The 17,231-nt window shown below is 39.6% G+C and overlaps 1 protein-coding gene across 1 annotated transcript in view; it reads right to left on the reverse strand.

Annotated features, from left to right (window-relative positions):
* The window catches only part of macrod2 (mono-ADP ribosylhydrolase 2), a 1,231,520-nt gene that overhangs the window by 109,965 nt on the left and 1,104,324 nt on the right, over nt 1-17,231 (reverse strand). The window contains exon 10 of the mRNA XM_061910570.1: nt 5,136-5,192. Coding sequence (XP_061766554.1) covers nt 5,136-5,192 — 57 coding nt within the window. The remainder of the gene's footprint in view (nt 1-5,135; nt 5,193-17,231) is intronic.

The raw sequence follows: 17,231 nt of genomic DNA on the forward strand, positions 1-17,231 counted from the left end.
TTATTGTCAAAATGTCCTACACAAACATATTATAAATGTTTCATTTGAATGTACGTCATTTGTTTGATTAAAACTTTGCAACAGTTTTATCTACTGCACCATCAGGGTGTATTTTGAAGCTCAATTTGTCACCGAGCACAACAGTGGGAGTCTCTTTGCTCTGACGTATGCATTGACCTGATCACTGACCGTATAACAACCCGTGCCGCCTTTCAGGTAATTATCCACAATTAAGGTAGAGAAGGTGAAGAAGCATGTGAAGTCCAAGTAAATTGGGTGATTAATCTCTGTTGATACGTTTTGTGATTTATCACACATACAAACAAAAAGTTTAGCAATTTCTGCCAGAGTAATATCTCATTAAAAAAACATGTGGTGCTTCTGATTCATCAAGTGAGAAATGGGTACATTTGATGTTTATGCCCCTTCCTACGGAAGTAACAATAAAATGTGAATTATGCGTCGCTCTTTTAACCATACTTTATATTTATAAAGAAGCAACTATAAGGTTTTTCTTTCATGGCTAAAAGACACTCAGTGCTAACCCATTGAGAGGGCAGCATAAAGTCTCTGAGGAGTCTGACGGCTCACACTCAGGCATATTGCCAGACAGTCCACCAAAACCACCGCAAGAGTGTAATTTATTCCAATGAAAATACTCGTCGAATCAACAACAGCCCGACCCACGATATTGACGGGCTGGCGAATTCCGTTTGTGAATGGAAGCATTGGCTGGCGGTACGAGACTCCCGGATCTTGAACTATTAGTCTTGTAAAGCTGACATCTTCTCTGCTCAGCGCTATCGTGACATCGGAGTGTTTTCTATGATTAATCCTGCCGATGTGCTACGGCCGCGTCTAACCTTTCTACAGTGGAGGCACTACAAAATCATTCTATTCCCTTCCTGTGAGAGAGGTTGTCTCAAGGACCGAGTGTTCTCATGCTCCAAGGCTGTGCCAGGCCCTTTTGTGAATGGATTAGTTACTATTAAGCTTGTGGGCCTGATAAATTAGGATTTATAAAGATTAATACAAAATACTTATGCCCTGGTAATGCTGCTGATTGAATTTGTGAATCGTATTGAATTGCTGCAGCGGGATTATATAGAAAGGTACGCTGAGCAGGCAGGCAGAAATGACTGTGCTTTGTTTAAAAACACGGAATTATTGACGCCCTTGAAGTGACTGCGCTATCTAGTCCAGCCTATCACAATCAGCTAGATGAGCCATTTCCCCAGAGAAAACAACCATGACTGCTATCTTTAAAAATTCCCTGCAACCTTTAGGCTCGAAGACAAATGGATGGTGTACCATTTTAATTGCCTACTAACACCCTCCAGTGTAAGAATCTAATTATCTTTGGTCCATCGTATCAGAGAAGCCTATAATTGTTTCAATATTACACATCCAAAGGGGCTGAAACTGCAGAATAGCCAGATAACGGCTTCTTAAACACGTTTGCCTGGAAGAAAACATTCGTTTGTGAAAGGACCAAGCTTTGTGATGTATTCATTTCCCCAAAGAGGAACCTGGGACTAGTAAGTAATGACCAATATTAGTGATTGATGAACAAGAAAAAACTTCATAGATGCAAAATAATTTTTTTATGTACTGACACAACCTTATTTTCAACCTTAAATTCATTTTGGTTTGTGGTTATCGTTTTTATATTGATATTATCTTGATTTTATTGATTATGGTACTTTTACGTTACTTATTGTTTGTCTTTGGTACACTAATGTGTATATATTACAGGCCATAGGTTCTTTGTTTTATTTTTGCAAAAATATATATATACATTTTCATATTGCTCTTTTTATCTTAGGTATGAACATTATTATGTATACTCCAAGTTATTGTTTTTTTTTGTTGCTATTTTTGTATTACAAAATGTTATTATTGATCATGTTATACTGCATTGTAATCTTCTGTTTTGGCATTGTGTGATGTTTTTTGCCTGGACCCCAGAAAAAATAGTCTCCATTACGGTGTAGACCAGTGGTTCTTAACCTTGTTGGAGGTTCCGAACCCCACCAGTTTCATACGCGCATTCACCGAACCCTTCTTTTGTGAAAAATAAAATGTTTTTTTTTTCAAATTCAAGACAAAGTTATATGTTTTTTTTTTCATGGTGTACAAAATGAACCTTGCATGAACTCACAACAAATTACACTCCTGCAAATCAGTGTGACTTCTGCTGTTGCCGTATCTATGATACGCCGATATGGAGAAGTTTTTATTTACACGATGAATCCATACTTGCTAACCCACCCGATTTTTCCGGGAGAATCCCGAATTCCAGTGCCCCTCCTGAAAATCTCCCGGGGCAACCATTCTCCTTTAGCGTCCTCTACAACCTGTCGTTACGTCTGATTTTTGTCCATTCAAACGGCTTGTCGGCACATTCACATAATTTATGTGGCTTTTACACACACATAAGTGAATGCAAAGCATACTTGGTCAACAGCCATACAGGTCACACTGAGGGTGGCCGTATAAACAACTTAAACACTGTTACAAATACGCACCACACTGTGAACCCACACCAAACAAGAATGACAAACACATTTGGGGAGCACATCCGCACCGTAACATAACGTAACAGATACCAAGATTCCTTTGCAGCACTAACTCTTCTGGGATCTACAATATACACCCCCGCTACCACCAAACCCCGCCCACCTCAACCACGCTTGCCCCCCCTCCACCTCAACCCCCACTCTTCCCATCTCCCGAATTCGGAGGTCTCAAGGTTGGCAAGTATGGATGAGTCAGGCAGGTCTTGACTGGCTCCACCGAACCCCTGAGGCCGACTCACCGAACCCTTAGGGTTTGATCGAACTAAGACTAATGGGGATCCCTAATAAACTAAACTAAACTAAATTGAAGAATTGCAGAAAAAAATGCACTTCAAGGGAGTGGGGTACCTTCACACTTTAGTCTTTCTCACCTCAAAGTGCTAGAACTTGTTGTATCCAAGAAACCGCTGTATGCTCACACGACTTTGTTTACATAAATTGATACGATTACAAGCATATGTGACACAGCGTTACGGAACAGCACGTCACACGATCGGAACTCCAAAGCCTTACGCACTTGCGTGTACTCTGTTCCCTTTACATCAACAGGGAATACAAAATGGAACTAATCTTCAAGGCATAGCGTGCCAAGTACGTTTAAAGTGGCGACACTTGTCGCTGTCTTAGCGCAAGAGATTCCATCTGTGCCATCAAGAGGACAGTGCAAGACCAGGCTCTCTGCGAAAAATACCGTGGACAGCCAGGAAGCACCAAATTACCGGCCCAGCAACATTCAGAATAGCAATTGAGAGGACACACAGACATGACACAAAACAATCCAAAAGTAGTCAAACAAAAATTAATATTATCAACAACAGTATCAATATTAATAGAAATTCCAACATAGCAGGTGCACTAATTTTCATACATTTTTTAAAAACTAGGGGGGCGCTAAACGGCTCTAGAGCCATGGGTTGACGACCTATGGGCAAAACTTACTGTGGTGCATTCAGTGACATTCTGTAAACATGGCTTGTAAATGCTCTCTTTGACTTTGATGTATTAGTGATACAACTTAATTGTATTTTTACTTTATTGATATTTTGCGGCGGCTTCACGGTGGCAGAGGGGTTAGTGCGTCTGCCTCAATTTATGAAGGTCCTGCAGTCTTGGGTTCAAATCCAGGCTCGGGATCTTTCTGTGTGGAGTTTCCATGTCTTCCCTGTGAATGCGTGGGTTCCCTCCGGATACTCCGGCTTCCTCCCACTTCCAAAGACATGCACCTGGGGATAGATTGATTGGCAACACTAAATTGGCCCTAGTGTGTGAATGTGAGTGTGAATGTTGTCTGTCTATCTGTGTTGGCCCTGCGATGAGGTGGGGACTTGTCCAGGGTGTACCCCGCCTTCCGCCCGATTGTAGCTGAGATAGGCGCCAGCGCCCCCCGCGACCCCAAAAGGGAACAAGCGGTAGAAAATGGATGGATGGATGGATATTTTGCAGCTTTACTCAACAACGAAGCACAGACGCCAAGGGGGTTTTAATCGAAATAAAACTAAAACCCCCGAAACAGTTTTGGTAAAAAATTCTGGCTAAAACCGATGTATCTCTATTTATGCTAATACAGTTTACCAAGCAGATTGTTGCGATCCGTGACTTGGATCTTCACATGTTGTTTATTTTTCCATCTTTGTTTCATTCTCCGTCCGACCCGCTTATTTCCTGTTTTGTCCATCACTATGGTTACTCATTAGTTCACCTGCTACACTCGGTCCCGCACACCTGCTTCAGCTAATCACCCTCCTTTATAAGCCAGCCTTTTCTGTTCGGTCTTCCTCGGATCCTAATTTTCCTACGTGCAACCGTGACGACTCTCATCCTTCTACCGTATGTATTTTCTCGCTAGCTCTCACGCTATGCCTCCAGTTTTCATACTGATGATTTATTTTCTCGTTTGTGCTCTCGAGCCAAGTTTTAGTTTCCTCGTGTTATCCTAGCTTTCACGCTAGCGTCTTTCGTTTGCTTTCACTTTTCTCCAGTGTTTTTGTTCCTAGCCTTTTCATTATTTAATAAATCCATTTATATCTTACCTTTGCTGTGTTCTGCTTCGACGCATCCTTGGAAGAACCACACCGGCATTACCATGCCGAAGAAGAGTCCTCACACAGATATTAACAATAATACATTTTCATACTCAAAAACGCACCTATTATTTCCAGCAATACCTATTAATGCACCATGAGGTGTCAGCACTGCTTTGCAAATGTCTGCCAGGTAGCTTTAAAGCTTATTATAGTGTTATTATTCAGTGGTTAACTAACTGCCCATTGTATTATTAAGGTTTTATGATGTTAACAGTTGGAACTTGGAATAAATATTTCCTAAGCACGTTTTGTTTATATATAAAAAAAACTTGAAAGAGTAAATTGTGTTCAACTTTCGGACGTTCAGTTTAAAGCAGTGCAATTGTACATCACTTTAAACTTCAAACAAAATAAAAGCATATCGTTGAAAAAATTCCTTTTTGAAAGTGTCAATCAAAAGGATCTAGATCACGCAGGTGTACATAATGGTGTGACAGGTGAATAAATGCAACACACAAACAGGAAGGCAAACCTTTGTTGCTGTCGATGTCATCCTTGGTTGTTGATTTAAATGATGGTGGTGTGTTATCTGCAAGAGAAGGACACTTTAGTGACACAGGGCTGACTGATTCTTTCACCAAATTCATTCAACTTATAAAGAGTGTGACATCATCTGAATTTTCACACAAGACTAAGGGCCGGATTTACAAAACCCAAAACCAGTGAAGTTGCATGTGTAAGTTGTAAATAAAAACAGAATACAATGATTTGCAAATACTTTTCAACCAATATTCAATTGAATAGACTGCAAAGACAAGATACTTAACGTTTGAACAGGAAAACTTTGTTATTTTTTTGCAAATATTTGTTTATTTATATTGGGGACAGCGTGGCGAAGTTGGATGACTGGCCATGCCAGCAATGTGAGAGTTACTGGTTCAATCCCCACCTTCTACCAACCTAGTCACGTCTGTTGTGTCCCTTGAGCAAGACACTTCACCCTTGCTCCTGATGGGTTGTGATTAGCGCCGTGCATGGCAGCTCCTGCCATCAGTGTGTGAATGTGTGTGTGTGAATGTGGAAATAGTGTCAAAGCTTTTTGAGTTCCTTAAAAAAAAACGATAGAAAAGCGCTATACAAGTACAACCCATTTACCATATTTGGAATCTAATGCTTCAACATGTTTCAAAAAAGCTGGCACAGGAGGAATGGTGCAAAGTATAAAAGTGTTCTGTGGTCTGACCAGTCCACATTCGAAATTGTTTTTGGAAACTGTGGACGTCGTGTCCTCTGGAACAAAGAGGAAAAGATCCATCCGGATTGTTATAGGCGCAAAGTTCATAAGCCAGCGTCTGTGAGGGCACCATTCATGTTGAAAGGTACATACAAGTTTTGGAGCAACATATGTTGCCATCCAATCAACATTATCATGGACGCCCCTGCTTATTTCATCAAGGCAATGCCAAGCCACGTGTTACAACAACGCGGCTTCGTAGTTAAAGAGTGCGGGTACTAGACTGGCCTGCCTGTAGTCCAGACCTGTCTCCCATTGAAAATATGTGGCGCAATATGAAGCCGAAAAATACGACAACGGAGACCCCGGACTGTTGAACAACTTAAGGTTTACATCAAGTAAGAATGAGAAATAATTCCACCTGAAAAGCTTCAACAATTATTTTCCTCAGTTCCCAAACGTTTACTGAGTGTCGTTAAAAGGAAAGGCCATGTAACACAGTGGTAAAAATGCCCCTGTGCCAACCCTTTTGGAGTGTGTTGCTGCCAATGAATTCTGAGTTAATGATTATTTGCAAACAAAAAAATTTAGTTTCTCAGTTCAAACATTAAATATTTTGTCTTTGCAGTCTATTCAATTGAATATAAGTTGAAAAGGATATGCAAATCATTGTATTCTGTTCTTATTTACGAATTACACAGCGTGCCAACTTCACTGGTTTTGGGTTATGTACTAATATCCAAATACTACGGCGTATACGGCGTGTCGAAAAAAAACAACTGTCTGAAGTGAAGTGAAATGAAGTGAATTATATTTATATACCGTAGTTTTCGGAGTATAAGTCGCACCTGCCGAAAATGCATAGTAAAGAAGGGAAAAAACATATATAAGTCGCACTGGGGTATAAGTCGCATTTTTGGGGGAAATTTATTTGATAAAACCCAACACCAAGAATAGACGTTTGAAAGGCAATTTAAAATAAATAAAGACTAGTGAACAACAGGCTGAATAAGTATACGTTTTATGACGCATAAATAACCAACTGAGAAGGTGCTTGGTATGTTAACGTAACATATTATGGTAAGAGTCATTCAAATAACTATAACATATAGAACATGCTATACGTTTACCAAACAATCTGTCACTCCTAATCGATAAATCCCATGAAATCTTATACGTCTAGTCGCTTACGTGAATGAGATAAATATTATTATTTGATATTTTACGGTAATGTGTTAATAATTTCACACATAAGTCGCTCCTGAGTATAAGTCGCACCCACGGCCAAACTATGAAAAAAACTGCGACTTATAGTCCGAAAAATACGGTAGTGCTTTTTCTCTCGTGACTCATAGCGCTTTACATAGTGAAACCCAATATCTAATTTTTACATACACAAACCAGTGTGGGTGGCACTGGGAGCAGGTGGGTAAAGCTCAAGGACACAACGGCATTGACTAGGACTGCAGAGGGGGGAATCAAACCTGCAACCCTCAAGTTGCTGGCACGGCCACTCTACCAACCAAGCTATACCGTGTGTACTTTTAGCAGGCGTGTCGTGTTTGCAAACACTGTGTGTGTGTGTACGATTAGAAATTGGTGCAGACAGCCTTATTTAAATTAATGTACAATACGGGGCATCGTCGTAGAGACACTCGATCATTTACTGCACATTCATGTTATCATACTCCTACCTGTGGTGTTATGCTATAATTTCAAACATGCAGGAGACATGCACTCTTTTTTCATGGGCATTTCAGAAGCAGTCAGACTTGTGCAGTGCATCTACATTGAAACCCCTTTTTTCCCCGTATTTCTTTTTCCGCTCTGTGAAAATGGATTGCACGCCTTATTCTGCCTTACTTAACCAAGGCAATGCACTTTACACACCTTTGGTAGATCAGCTTTTCCGTGTGCTATAAAGTTTGCATGTGTTTTAGTACATGCAAACATTTAGCAAACCAGGCCCAACGTGACAATGTGATGACTTCAGATTTCCAACATGGCTGTTGCAGAGGACGCCATTATATTTTTGCAAGGCTATTCGCCGTTCGAGACATGGGACAAGAGAAGGCTAGAATGTAAAAAAAACTGTTAAATAACTATTGTAAATTAACAAAATGCTGGTGTTAATCCGTATGGTCATGTTCAGAGTTCATAGATGTTTGTAAATATACTGTGCCTGAAATGTGAGTGACAGAGAATGAGAAATGTTTTGTGTGAGAGATAAAATGTGTGCACGAGAAAGAATATGTGTCAGAATTAAACCCGATGTTAGCACAAGATTGACAATCAAAGTTGAAAAGAGTGTCGTACTTTGTGACTTCTTCTGGACGAAACAACACTTAGATTTAGACTTAGACAAACTTTATTGATCTACAAGGGAAATTGTTCCACACAGTAGCTCAGTTTCAAAGGATGCAATGGGTAAGGATGGAAAGGATAATGCAGGTATTGAGTAGACAAAAATGTACCATAGTAGCAATATCATGTATTACATATCTGTAATATGTACATATTATATATACAGTTTAGAATATATACTGATATATTATATTATTATCGATCCATCCATTTTCTACCGCTTGTCCCTTTTGGGGTTGAGGGGGGTGCTGGAGCCTATCTCAGCTACAAGTGTGTTATTATATAATAATATATTCTTATATGAAATAAGGGACAAGCAGTACGAAATGTATGTGCACTAGAGAGAATATGTGTCAGAATTAAACCCGATATTAGCACAAGATTGACAATAAAAGTTGAAAAGAGTGTCGTACTTTGTGACTTCTTCTGGACGCAACAACACTTAGACTTAGACTTAGACTTAGACAAACTTTATTGATCCACAAGGGAAATTATTCCACACAGTAGCTCAGTTTCAAAGGTTTCAAAGGGTTAGGATGGATATGATAATTTAGGTATTAAGTAGACCAAAAATGTACCATAGTAGCAATATAATATATAACATATATGTAATACTTACATATTATATATACAGTGTAGAATATATACTGATATATGATATTATTATATTAGATTTTTATATAATATAAGGGACAAGCGGTAGAAAATGGATGAATGGATGGATAACAAATCCCAATTACCATGAACAATATTATACACTGTAACACTATAATAATAAGCAGAAAAACACACAATCAGTAATTATTTTTTTAGAGCGCACCGAGATATTAATTACACAAAATAAGATTTCATGCAAATGTTTAATCACTGTTGTTTTTTTCATACAATACTTTGTGCAATTAAAGCACAAAGTCTGCTCGTCTGTGTTAGGCACCCTTCTTGGCAAAAACTGACTAATCACAGCTCTGCATTCTGCGTCGCCGGCGACGCAAAACCAGGATTTTTGGGAGGTGCACGTGAGCCTTGCAGGAAAGACGGGAGAGGGGGCATGACGGGGTCAACTACCCAAGCTAAGCAACCCAAGAGTGTATTCCAGGCTTTAGGGTTACCGCCGTTGCTCTTTCATGCTGTTGCCTTATAACTGCCTGACAAAAATGTACTCCTGTGGGGTCATGGGGAGGCTTTGAGAGTGACTCCAGACTGGGGGACAACTGCCAAAAAATGTAAGACCAGCAGCCATTGAACCTTTGAATAGACTGCAGTATAGAGTCCAGCTGTCTCTGATGGAAGAAAAAAACAGGGCCAACACCTGGCACTGAAGCAAAGCCCCGTCAAAAAGGGCCAGACTGCAACAACACTGCAGGAATTGTGATGGACCAGAATGTGGAACTCTCAAGAGTTACTGATATAACCTGATGCTGTGGGGTAACATCTGGTCAGACAACCGACTGTAAACTACAGATAGGGTAACTTATCATTTGACAAATGTTCCCATAAAACTTCTAAAACATATGACATTTTCCTGCATACATTTTGTGTTATAATGGAATCTTGATGAAACACACATACGTCCACTGAATAGACCTAGAAAAGCTAATGTTGAGTCAACACTGACCAGTAGTAAGAATGGGTACCTTGGGCAGGTGCAATTGATTCGGTACCAATTCCTGGTACATGGCAATCGATACCAGTACCAAAAAGTACCAATTTTCAAAAATGTTGCATGTGTTCAAATGTGTTAGTAACTGTAGAAAACAATGAGCTGTGCTGTCTACTTATCTTGTTTTCTTACATTTCTGTTTCATTTGCAAGTATTATACTGTATTATATAGTAACATTTGTGTGTAGTTGCAATTCTAAAACATTAAATGACTGTAATATATAGGCTACGGTGTGTTGCTTAGTTAGGGCAGTGTCTTACAATAGAATACAATAGAATAGACTTTATTGTCATTATATTAGCATATAACGGGATTAAGGACTCTAACTTAAGGTGCAGTTGTGGGAACAAATATGGGATAAAAATAAATTGAACAATAGGAAATAAATAAAAAAAAAATTTAAATAAAAAGACTACTATCCGATACAAATAATAAGCAATCATGTACAATACACAAAACACTATACAAAATACTGTACAATATACAGAGCGAAACAAGAGTACCGGAGTAAAAAATAACAATCAGTGTCGGATGTACTGTATTGCACTCGAAGGTTAATATTGCACAGTAGGGTAGGATATTGGATATTTTTCTACACTAGCGTGCCGTGAGATACAGACTGATGCGCCGTGGGAGATTATCTAATTTCCCCTATTTGGCTTAAAAATATTTTTTGCAAACCAGTAATTATAGTCCGCAAATTATGTGTTGTTGTTGAGTGTCGGTGCTGTCTAAAGCTCGGCAAAGTAACCGGGTGATACGCTTCCATATCAGTAGTTTGCAGCCAGTAGCTAATTGCTTTGTAGATGTTGGGAACAGCGGGGGGCAATACGCAGGTAAAAATGTGTCTAATGCTTAAACCAAAAATAAACAAAAGGTGAGTGCCCCTAAGAAAATGCATTGAAACTGAAGGAAGGCTATGCAGAACGAAACTAAAACTACACTGGCTACAAAGTAAACAAAAACACAATGTTCGACGACAGCAAAAACTTACTGTGGAGCAAAGACGGCGTCCACAATGTACAACCGAACATGACATGACAGTCAACGATATCCCCACAAAGAAGGACAAAAACAACTGAAATATTATTGATTGCTAAAACAAAGTAGATACGGGAAATATCACTCAGGGGAAGACATTAAACTGCTACAGGAAAACACCCAAAAAAAGAGAAAAAGCCACCAAAAAAGGAGCGCAAGACAAGAACTAAAACACTACACACAGGAAAACAGCAAACAACTCAAAATAAGTCACGTCGTGATGTGACAGGTCGTTACAGTACACCTAGTTTGAGACAAGAGCTATAGTGATGCATGCTTGGTTATGATTTAAAGTCATATCCCACAATTGCGACAACGACTTTTTACGGTCAACTGAGTTTAGTTTTTTAATGATTTGTGCTGGTGTTGTGCCTGCGGATTTTTTCAACGCAAAAAATGTGCCTTGGCTTAAAAAAGGTTGAAAAATACTGAGTTAGGGAATAGTCTTTGTCATTAAGTTCTATATACCAATCTTGTCTTTTGTTGACATTGTAAGTAATGTATGTATTCTAACACAGCCATTTGATTGTAACTTGCATCTTAGTTGTAGTTTAGATGACCAAATATGGAGGCGTTGCAATCACCATGTAAAACCGCTAATGCTAATAAGTAGCATCTCTATGAGAAATCCAATGTAAATTAGCACCGAGCTTGCGCACTTTGAAAAGTGTAGCCTTACTGTACTTCCGAGCGCCTTCTTCTTGCTTTGTTGGCATAGAAAGTGTAACATCACTTAGAGTCTGTCTAAAATAGTCCGCTCTAAGTATCTACATGTAACTTGCAACATCTATGCATCCAACCATTTTACGGAATATATACTGTACTGTGCAATCTACTAATAAAAGTTTCAATCAATCAATCAATCAATCAAAAATCCCTTTTCTACCGTTTGTCGCTCTCTGGGTCGCGGGTGTGGCTGGAGCCTATTAATGATATCGAAATATGACACTGTTTAATTTTACTTAAGTTGGTTCTCAGACTTCAGTCGATACCTATACAAGTAGAAAATTCAATACCCATCCCTAAGTAGAATGCAGCTCTGTGCCAAAAATGAAACATAAAAAAAAAATCATGTGTGGGTTTGCTATTATAGTGCAGTTTCAGCAATCAGCAGTGTGCACTCCGACAAGAACAAAACAGTATCTGGTCCATGCATGAAAATGTAATGATTTCCTGTTGATGTTTTGTAATTTTAAATTTTACGTGTCGTCGTGTAGTTTTGTTGTGTAGTCCAAACACACAAACGTGGGGGTCGGAAACCCGCTGCTTTTTAGTGGATCCTAGTGGATCCCTGGAGCATTTTTAAAAAGGATTGAAAATGGAAAGAGATGGGGGAAAAAAATTTTTTTGTTTTAGTATGATTTTTGTTTGAGGACAAACATGACACAAACATTCCCAATTTTAGAAAACCCACTGTTTGATAAGTTTGTGTGTATGCTTCACTGATTGGAGTATTTGGTGAACATTGTTTTGTCCGACTAATTTTGACGGTTCTTGAACTCACCATAGTGTGGACAGTTTGTGTGAAAGAAAAATATTGAATGGGTTAAATGGGTTGTACTTGTATAGCGCTTTTCTACCTTCAAGGTACTCAAAGCGCTTTGACACTACTTCCACATTTACCCATTCACACACACATTCACACACTGATGGAGGGAGCTGCCATGCAAGGCGCTAAAGAGCACCCATCAGGAGCAAGGGTGAAGTGTTTTGCTCAGGACACATCAGACGTGATGAGGTTGGTACTAGGTGGGGATTGAACCAGGGAAGCTCGAGTTGTGTACGGCCACCCTCCCACTGCACCACTCCTTCTTTGTCTCTTTTTGTCCAACAAAAGTTTTATGCTGTGCGTGAATGCACAAAAGCTGCGCTTTGTTGATATTATTGACTTGTTGGAGTGCTAATCAGGCATATTTGGTCACTGCATGACTGCAAGCTAATCAATGCTAACATGCTATTTAGACTAGTTGTATGTACATATTGCATCATTATTCTTCGTATGTAAGTATATTTAAGCTCATTTAATACACTTTACTTTTATCCTCTTTGTATATAATTTAGTTTTGCATGTCTCATGACACATTATCTGTATGTAATATTGGCTGCATTTCAGATAGTTGTTTGTATGCCATGTTGTTCCAGACCACAGCAAACATTAAATAGCTTGATTTACTAATGGTTTCCAATGTTGTAAAAATGTGTAGGATAAATATTAAATGTCAACATTTCTGTCAACGAACATAATCATTTTGATAGTAGGCTATTATAGCTAATATAGACACTTACGTCATGAGTTTCCTTCATTATAGGACGTATATACGGCTTTTCATTTTTGCGGCTCCAGACAGATTTATTTTTTGTATTTTTGGGTCCAATATGGCTCTTTCAACGTTTCCCGACCCTTGGTCTAATACATCTCACCTGTGTTTAGCGGCTGTAACATAGCAATTTTAGGAAAACAACGGACACGGTTAGTTACTCTCTTTTTACACAAAAAAAACCCTTGCGATGTAAAAACAAATATCCAGCTTACCGTATTGCCTTGAATTGCCGCAGGGCATATAGTACGCGCCTGCCTTGAATTACTGCCTGGTCAAACTCGCTTCCCAAAATAATTAGCCCATGCTTAGCATTACCGCCTGGTCAAACTCGTGACGTCACGAAGGACACTTCCCCTGTCGTCATTTTCAAAATGGAGGAGGCTGATTTCAATACCGGCAATTTAAAATCACATAAAGGGAAGGAGATTAAGAGCTATTCAGTAGAATTTACGGTCCAAGCTTACATCACACTCAAATTTTTACTGCATACCTTTGGTAAGCGCCGGAGTGAGAAGAGGTTTTAAAATAATTAGTGCATGCTTACTTTTACCGCATGCCTTTGGTAAGCGCGGGAGTGAGAAGAGGTTTTAAATCAATTAGCGCCCCGGCGGCAATTCAAGGAAATATGGTAACTGTGCTTTTATTATCCTCATTTATGCAAACAGTCCATGCAGCTTAATGGTGGTGCCAGTCGTTATTCAGGAAATCCAAGCATGGATAAATGTCAATAGTTAAACATGATAAGCAGTATCTGGGTGCTCCAGGCCACTTGCCAAGATGGATCTGTGATAAAAGCACAACGTGCTGATGGTTGTGTCTCTTTCCCAGACTAGCACGCGCTGCAGGGAAGATGTTTCTTTTTCCACTCACTTTCGGCGGGCCGAAGGCACGATGCCAGTGAGCCGCATAAAGAGAATGGTGCTGGGAATTAGCTTGTAATGCAGTGTACCTGGCATGCAGTATTTTTAACAGCTAAGCGTCAAGAGCGTTATTCATCTTGTCACCCAATGAATAAACATTCAATTTCCGCTGTATGAAAGAGAGAGAGAAAAAAACCTCACAAATCACTGTCATGAGTTAAAGCTATGCCACTCACTCAGGTTGTGTGTGCAGGAATTGAAGGTGTTAAGGTGAGAAGGCAACCATGAAATATTTCAGCTGCTCCTCTGCAACCTCCATGTCATTGTCTGGGAAAGGCGGGGAATAACAGGCTGTCAAAGCATGTTGTTAATACATCAAGTCATTGCTGTATTAACAACGGTACCAAAATTATTTTGATACTTTTCTAAACACTGACGTGAATTATATTTATAGAGCGCTTTTCTCGAGTGACTCAAAACGCTTTTACATAGTGAAACCCAATATCTAAGTTACATTTAAACAAGTGTGAGTGGCACTGGGAGCAGATGGGGAAAGTCTCTTGCCCAAGGACACAGCGGCAGTGACTAGGATGGTGGAAGCAGGGATCGAACCTTGAACCCGCGAGTTATCCCGCCCAAAGGCAAAACCTAGTAACTCACTTCTAGCTGATTTTGAGAAAACAAAGGAAAACCAATCTATCTTGATGCTGTCTTACAAAGATCTACAAAGTCATCAAACGTATAGATGGTCTCTTGAGCTTTCATTTTCTTGCCGATTGAGCCATGGATTGAATCTGCTCTCATGAACGTGTGCCCTTTCTCCAGATATTTTATCACAATCTCGGGTGGGCCCCATTCTGCGTTTGCACCAGGGGTGGGCGATATCGCAAATTTGGGTATCGATACCGATCCGATACCGGCCAGTATCGCAGATACCGATACGATACCGATACCGAAAGGGTCGTCATCTGATGGTGGGGTGGGGGGGGGGACTTCGGGGTATCGATACTTTTGAAAAACACATTTTTTACTTTTGCCTTTATTTATTGATTATGATAATAATACAACACAGGACGTGTCGAACATCATATTCATGAATTAAACACCAATACAACTTTATTTTTAATAGATAAGGCAGGCTCAGGTCCCTCCCCGTTCAGTGTCACAGAGGACTGGGCTGTCCGTTCACTTGTAATGATCTGTTGATTGTGTTCATATTTATGTTATTTGCTCAGGTGACCCTTGTTCACAAACACTAAGACATCAGTGAGTCTTGTAATCCCTCCAAATGACACAGTCGCGGCTGAACTCAAATGCACTGACAAAAGAATGAATAATTTCATTGAGTGATTCAGTTTGTTCACTCAAATGATTCTTTCGAACGAACAAATCGTTCGCGAACGACCCATCACTAGGGAGGAGGGTGGAGTGGTGAGGAACGCTGCGCTCACATTTTTTTTTAAATCAGAGTGATTCGCTTAATTTGGTGAAGTATCGATACCATCACGCCAGTATCGATACGATACCGATACTCAGCAAGTATCGATACTATCGATACTTGGTATCGATACGCCCAGCCCTAGTTTGCACATTGGGCAAGAGCCGTGTACAGCGTCCAGTTTTTATTTTGACCTCCATAGTTATCTGCCCAAAAGAGTATGCAAGGGGAAGAATCAAGAACAATACATTTAATGAAGGTGCTTGCAACGTCCTGGGCCAATCTTCCAAATATCCCCTCGTGCCATAATATCACACAATCAGGTTGACCGTCGGCCCCCATTCGTGCAAATGTCTCATTAAAGACAATAAGGCGACTGACAAAGAAGCTTCGATTGGTCCCTTGAGATACTAGGTTTTACTGTTGTATCTACGCAGTTTTGTGATAGTTGCTAGGTCCTGCCATGCGCGTAACAGCTTACTTACGGAACAAATTACAATATCGCATACACTAATGTAAAGCATATCACCTAGGAACTCCAAAATTATTATCAGCTCAGTTTTGACCAAAATTGAGTTACTGGGTTTTGCCTTTGGACGGGAGCAGTTGCTGGCACGACCATTCTACCAACCGAGCTAAACCGACCCATAAAGGGGACCACAAAAATTGCATTATTGGCTTTATTTGAACAAAACATATTATGGTAAATCAAACATATGTTTCTTATTGCAAGTTTGTTCTTAAATAAAGTAGTGAACTTGTCTTTTATTATAAGAAAGGCTCCCAATTAGTCTGCTGACTTATGTAGTAACATATTGTGTCAATTTCCATTCCATCATTTTTTCAAAAGTATTAATGACATCTGCTGTGACATCTAGAAGCATACGAGCCTCCACCAGAGGGCAGTGTAGCATACCCAGATGTAAAACATCTTTTGCACTATCATCCTTTTCATATAAAGCGATAAAGGAATGGAACAACCTCGTAACAAACCTGCAAAGTCTAACAGATTACTTTTCATTCACAATTGAGGTTAAAAAGTGGCTTTGGAGCAATCATAGCTGCTCAAACGGTCACTAAGATGGGCACTATGATTGACGCATCAACTTATTGTGTGTTATATTTGTCCATGAGAGAAATTTTGTTATAAATTGTGAGATATGTCTGTTAAAATAATGTTTTTTTTTTTACAAATGATGACAGATGTGAACAAGAGCATGTATTGTCTTTGGGTGACGATGTAAATGATAAAATAAATGGGTTGTACTTGTACAGCGATTTTCTACTTTCAAGGTACTCAAAGCGCTTTGACACTACTTCCACATTTACCCATTCACACACACATTCACACCCTGATGGAGGGAGCTGCCATGCAAGGCACTAACCAGCACCCATCAGGAGCAAGGGTGAAGTTTCTTGCTTAGGACACAACGGACGTGATGAGGTGGGAATTGAACCAGGGACTCTCGATTGCGCACGGCCACTCTCCCACTGCGCCCTAAGTAAATGAGGTAAATGAGGTGTGGTTGTATTGTATATTAAGTATGTGTCAATGAAAGGGCATTTTATGACTTTTCTTGATTTGATTACATGCTATAGTATGGTTTTATTGTCATACTTGTATTGCATGATTATTGTAGCCCTTATATTTAGATAACCAGGGACTACAGATGGAAAAAAAAACAAAAGAGGATGTTGTGATGCCAAAA

Source organism: Nerophis ophidion, linkage group LG09, assembly GCF_033978795.1.
Source record: "Nerophis ophidion isolate RoL-2023_Sa linkage group LG09, RoL_Noph_v1.0, whole genome shotgun sequence".
Classification (NCBI taxonomy): domain Eukaryota; kingdom Metazoa; phylum Chordata; class Actinopteri; order Syngnathiformes; family Syngnathidae; genus Nerophis; species Nerophis ophidion.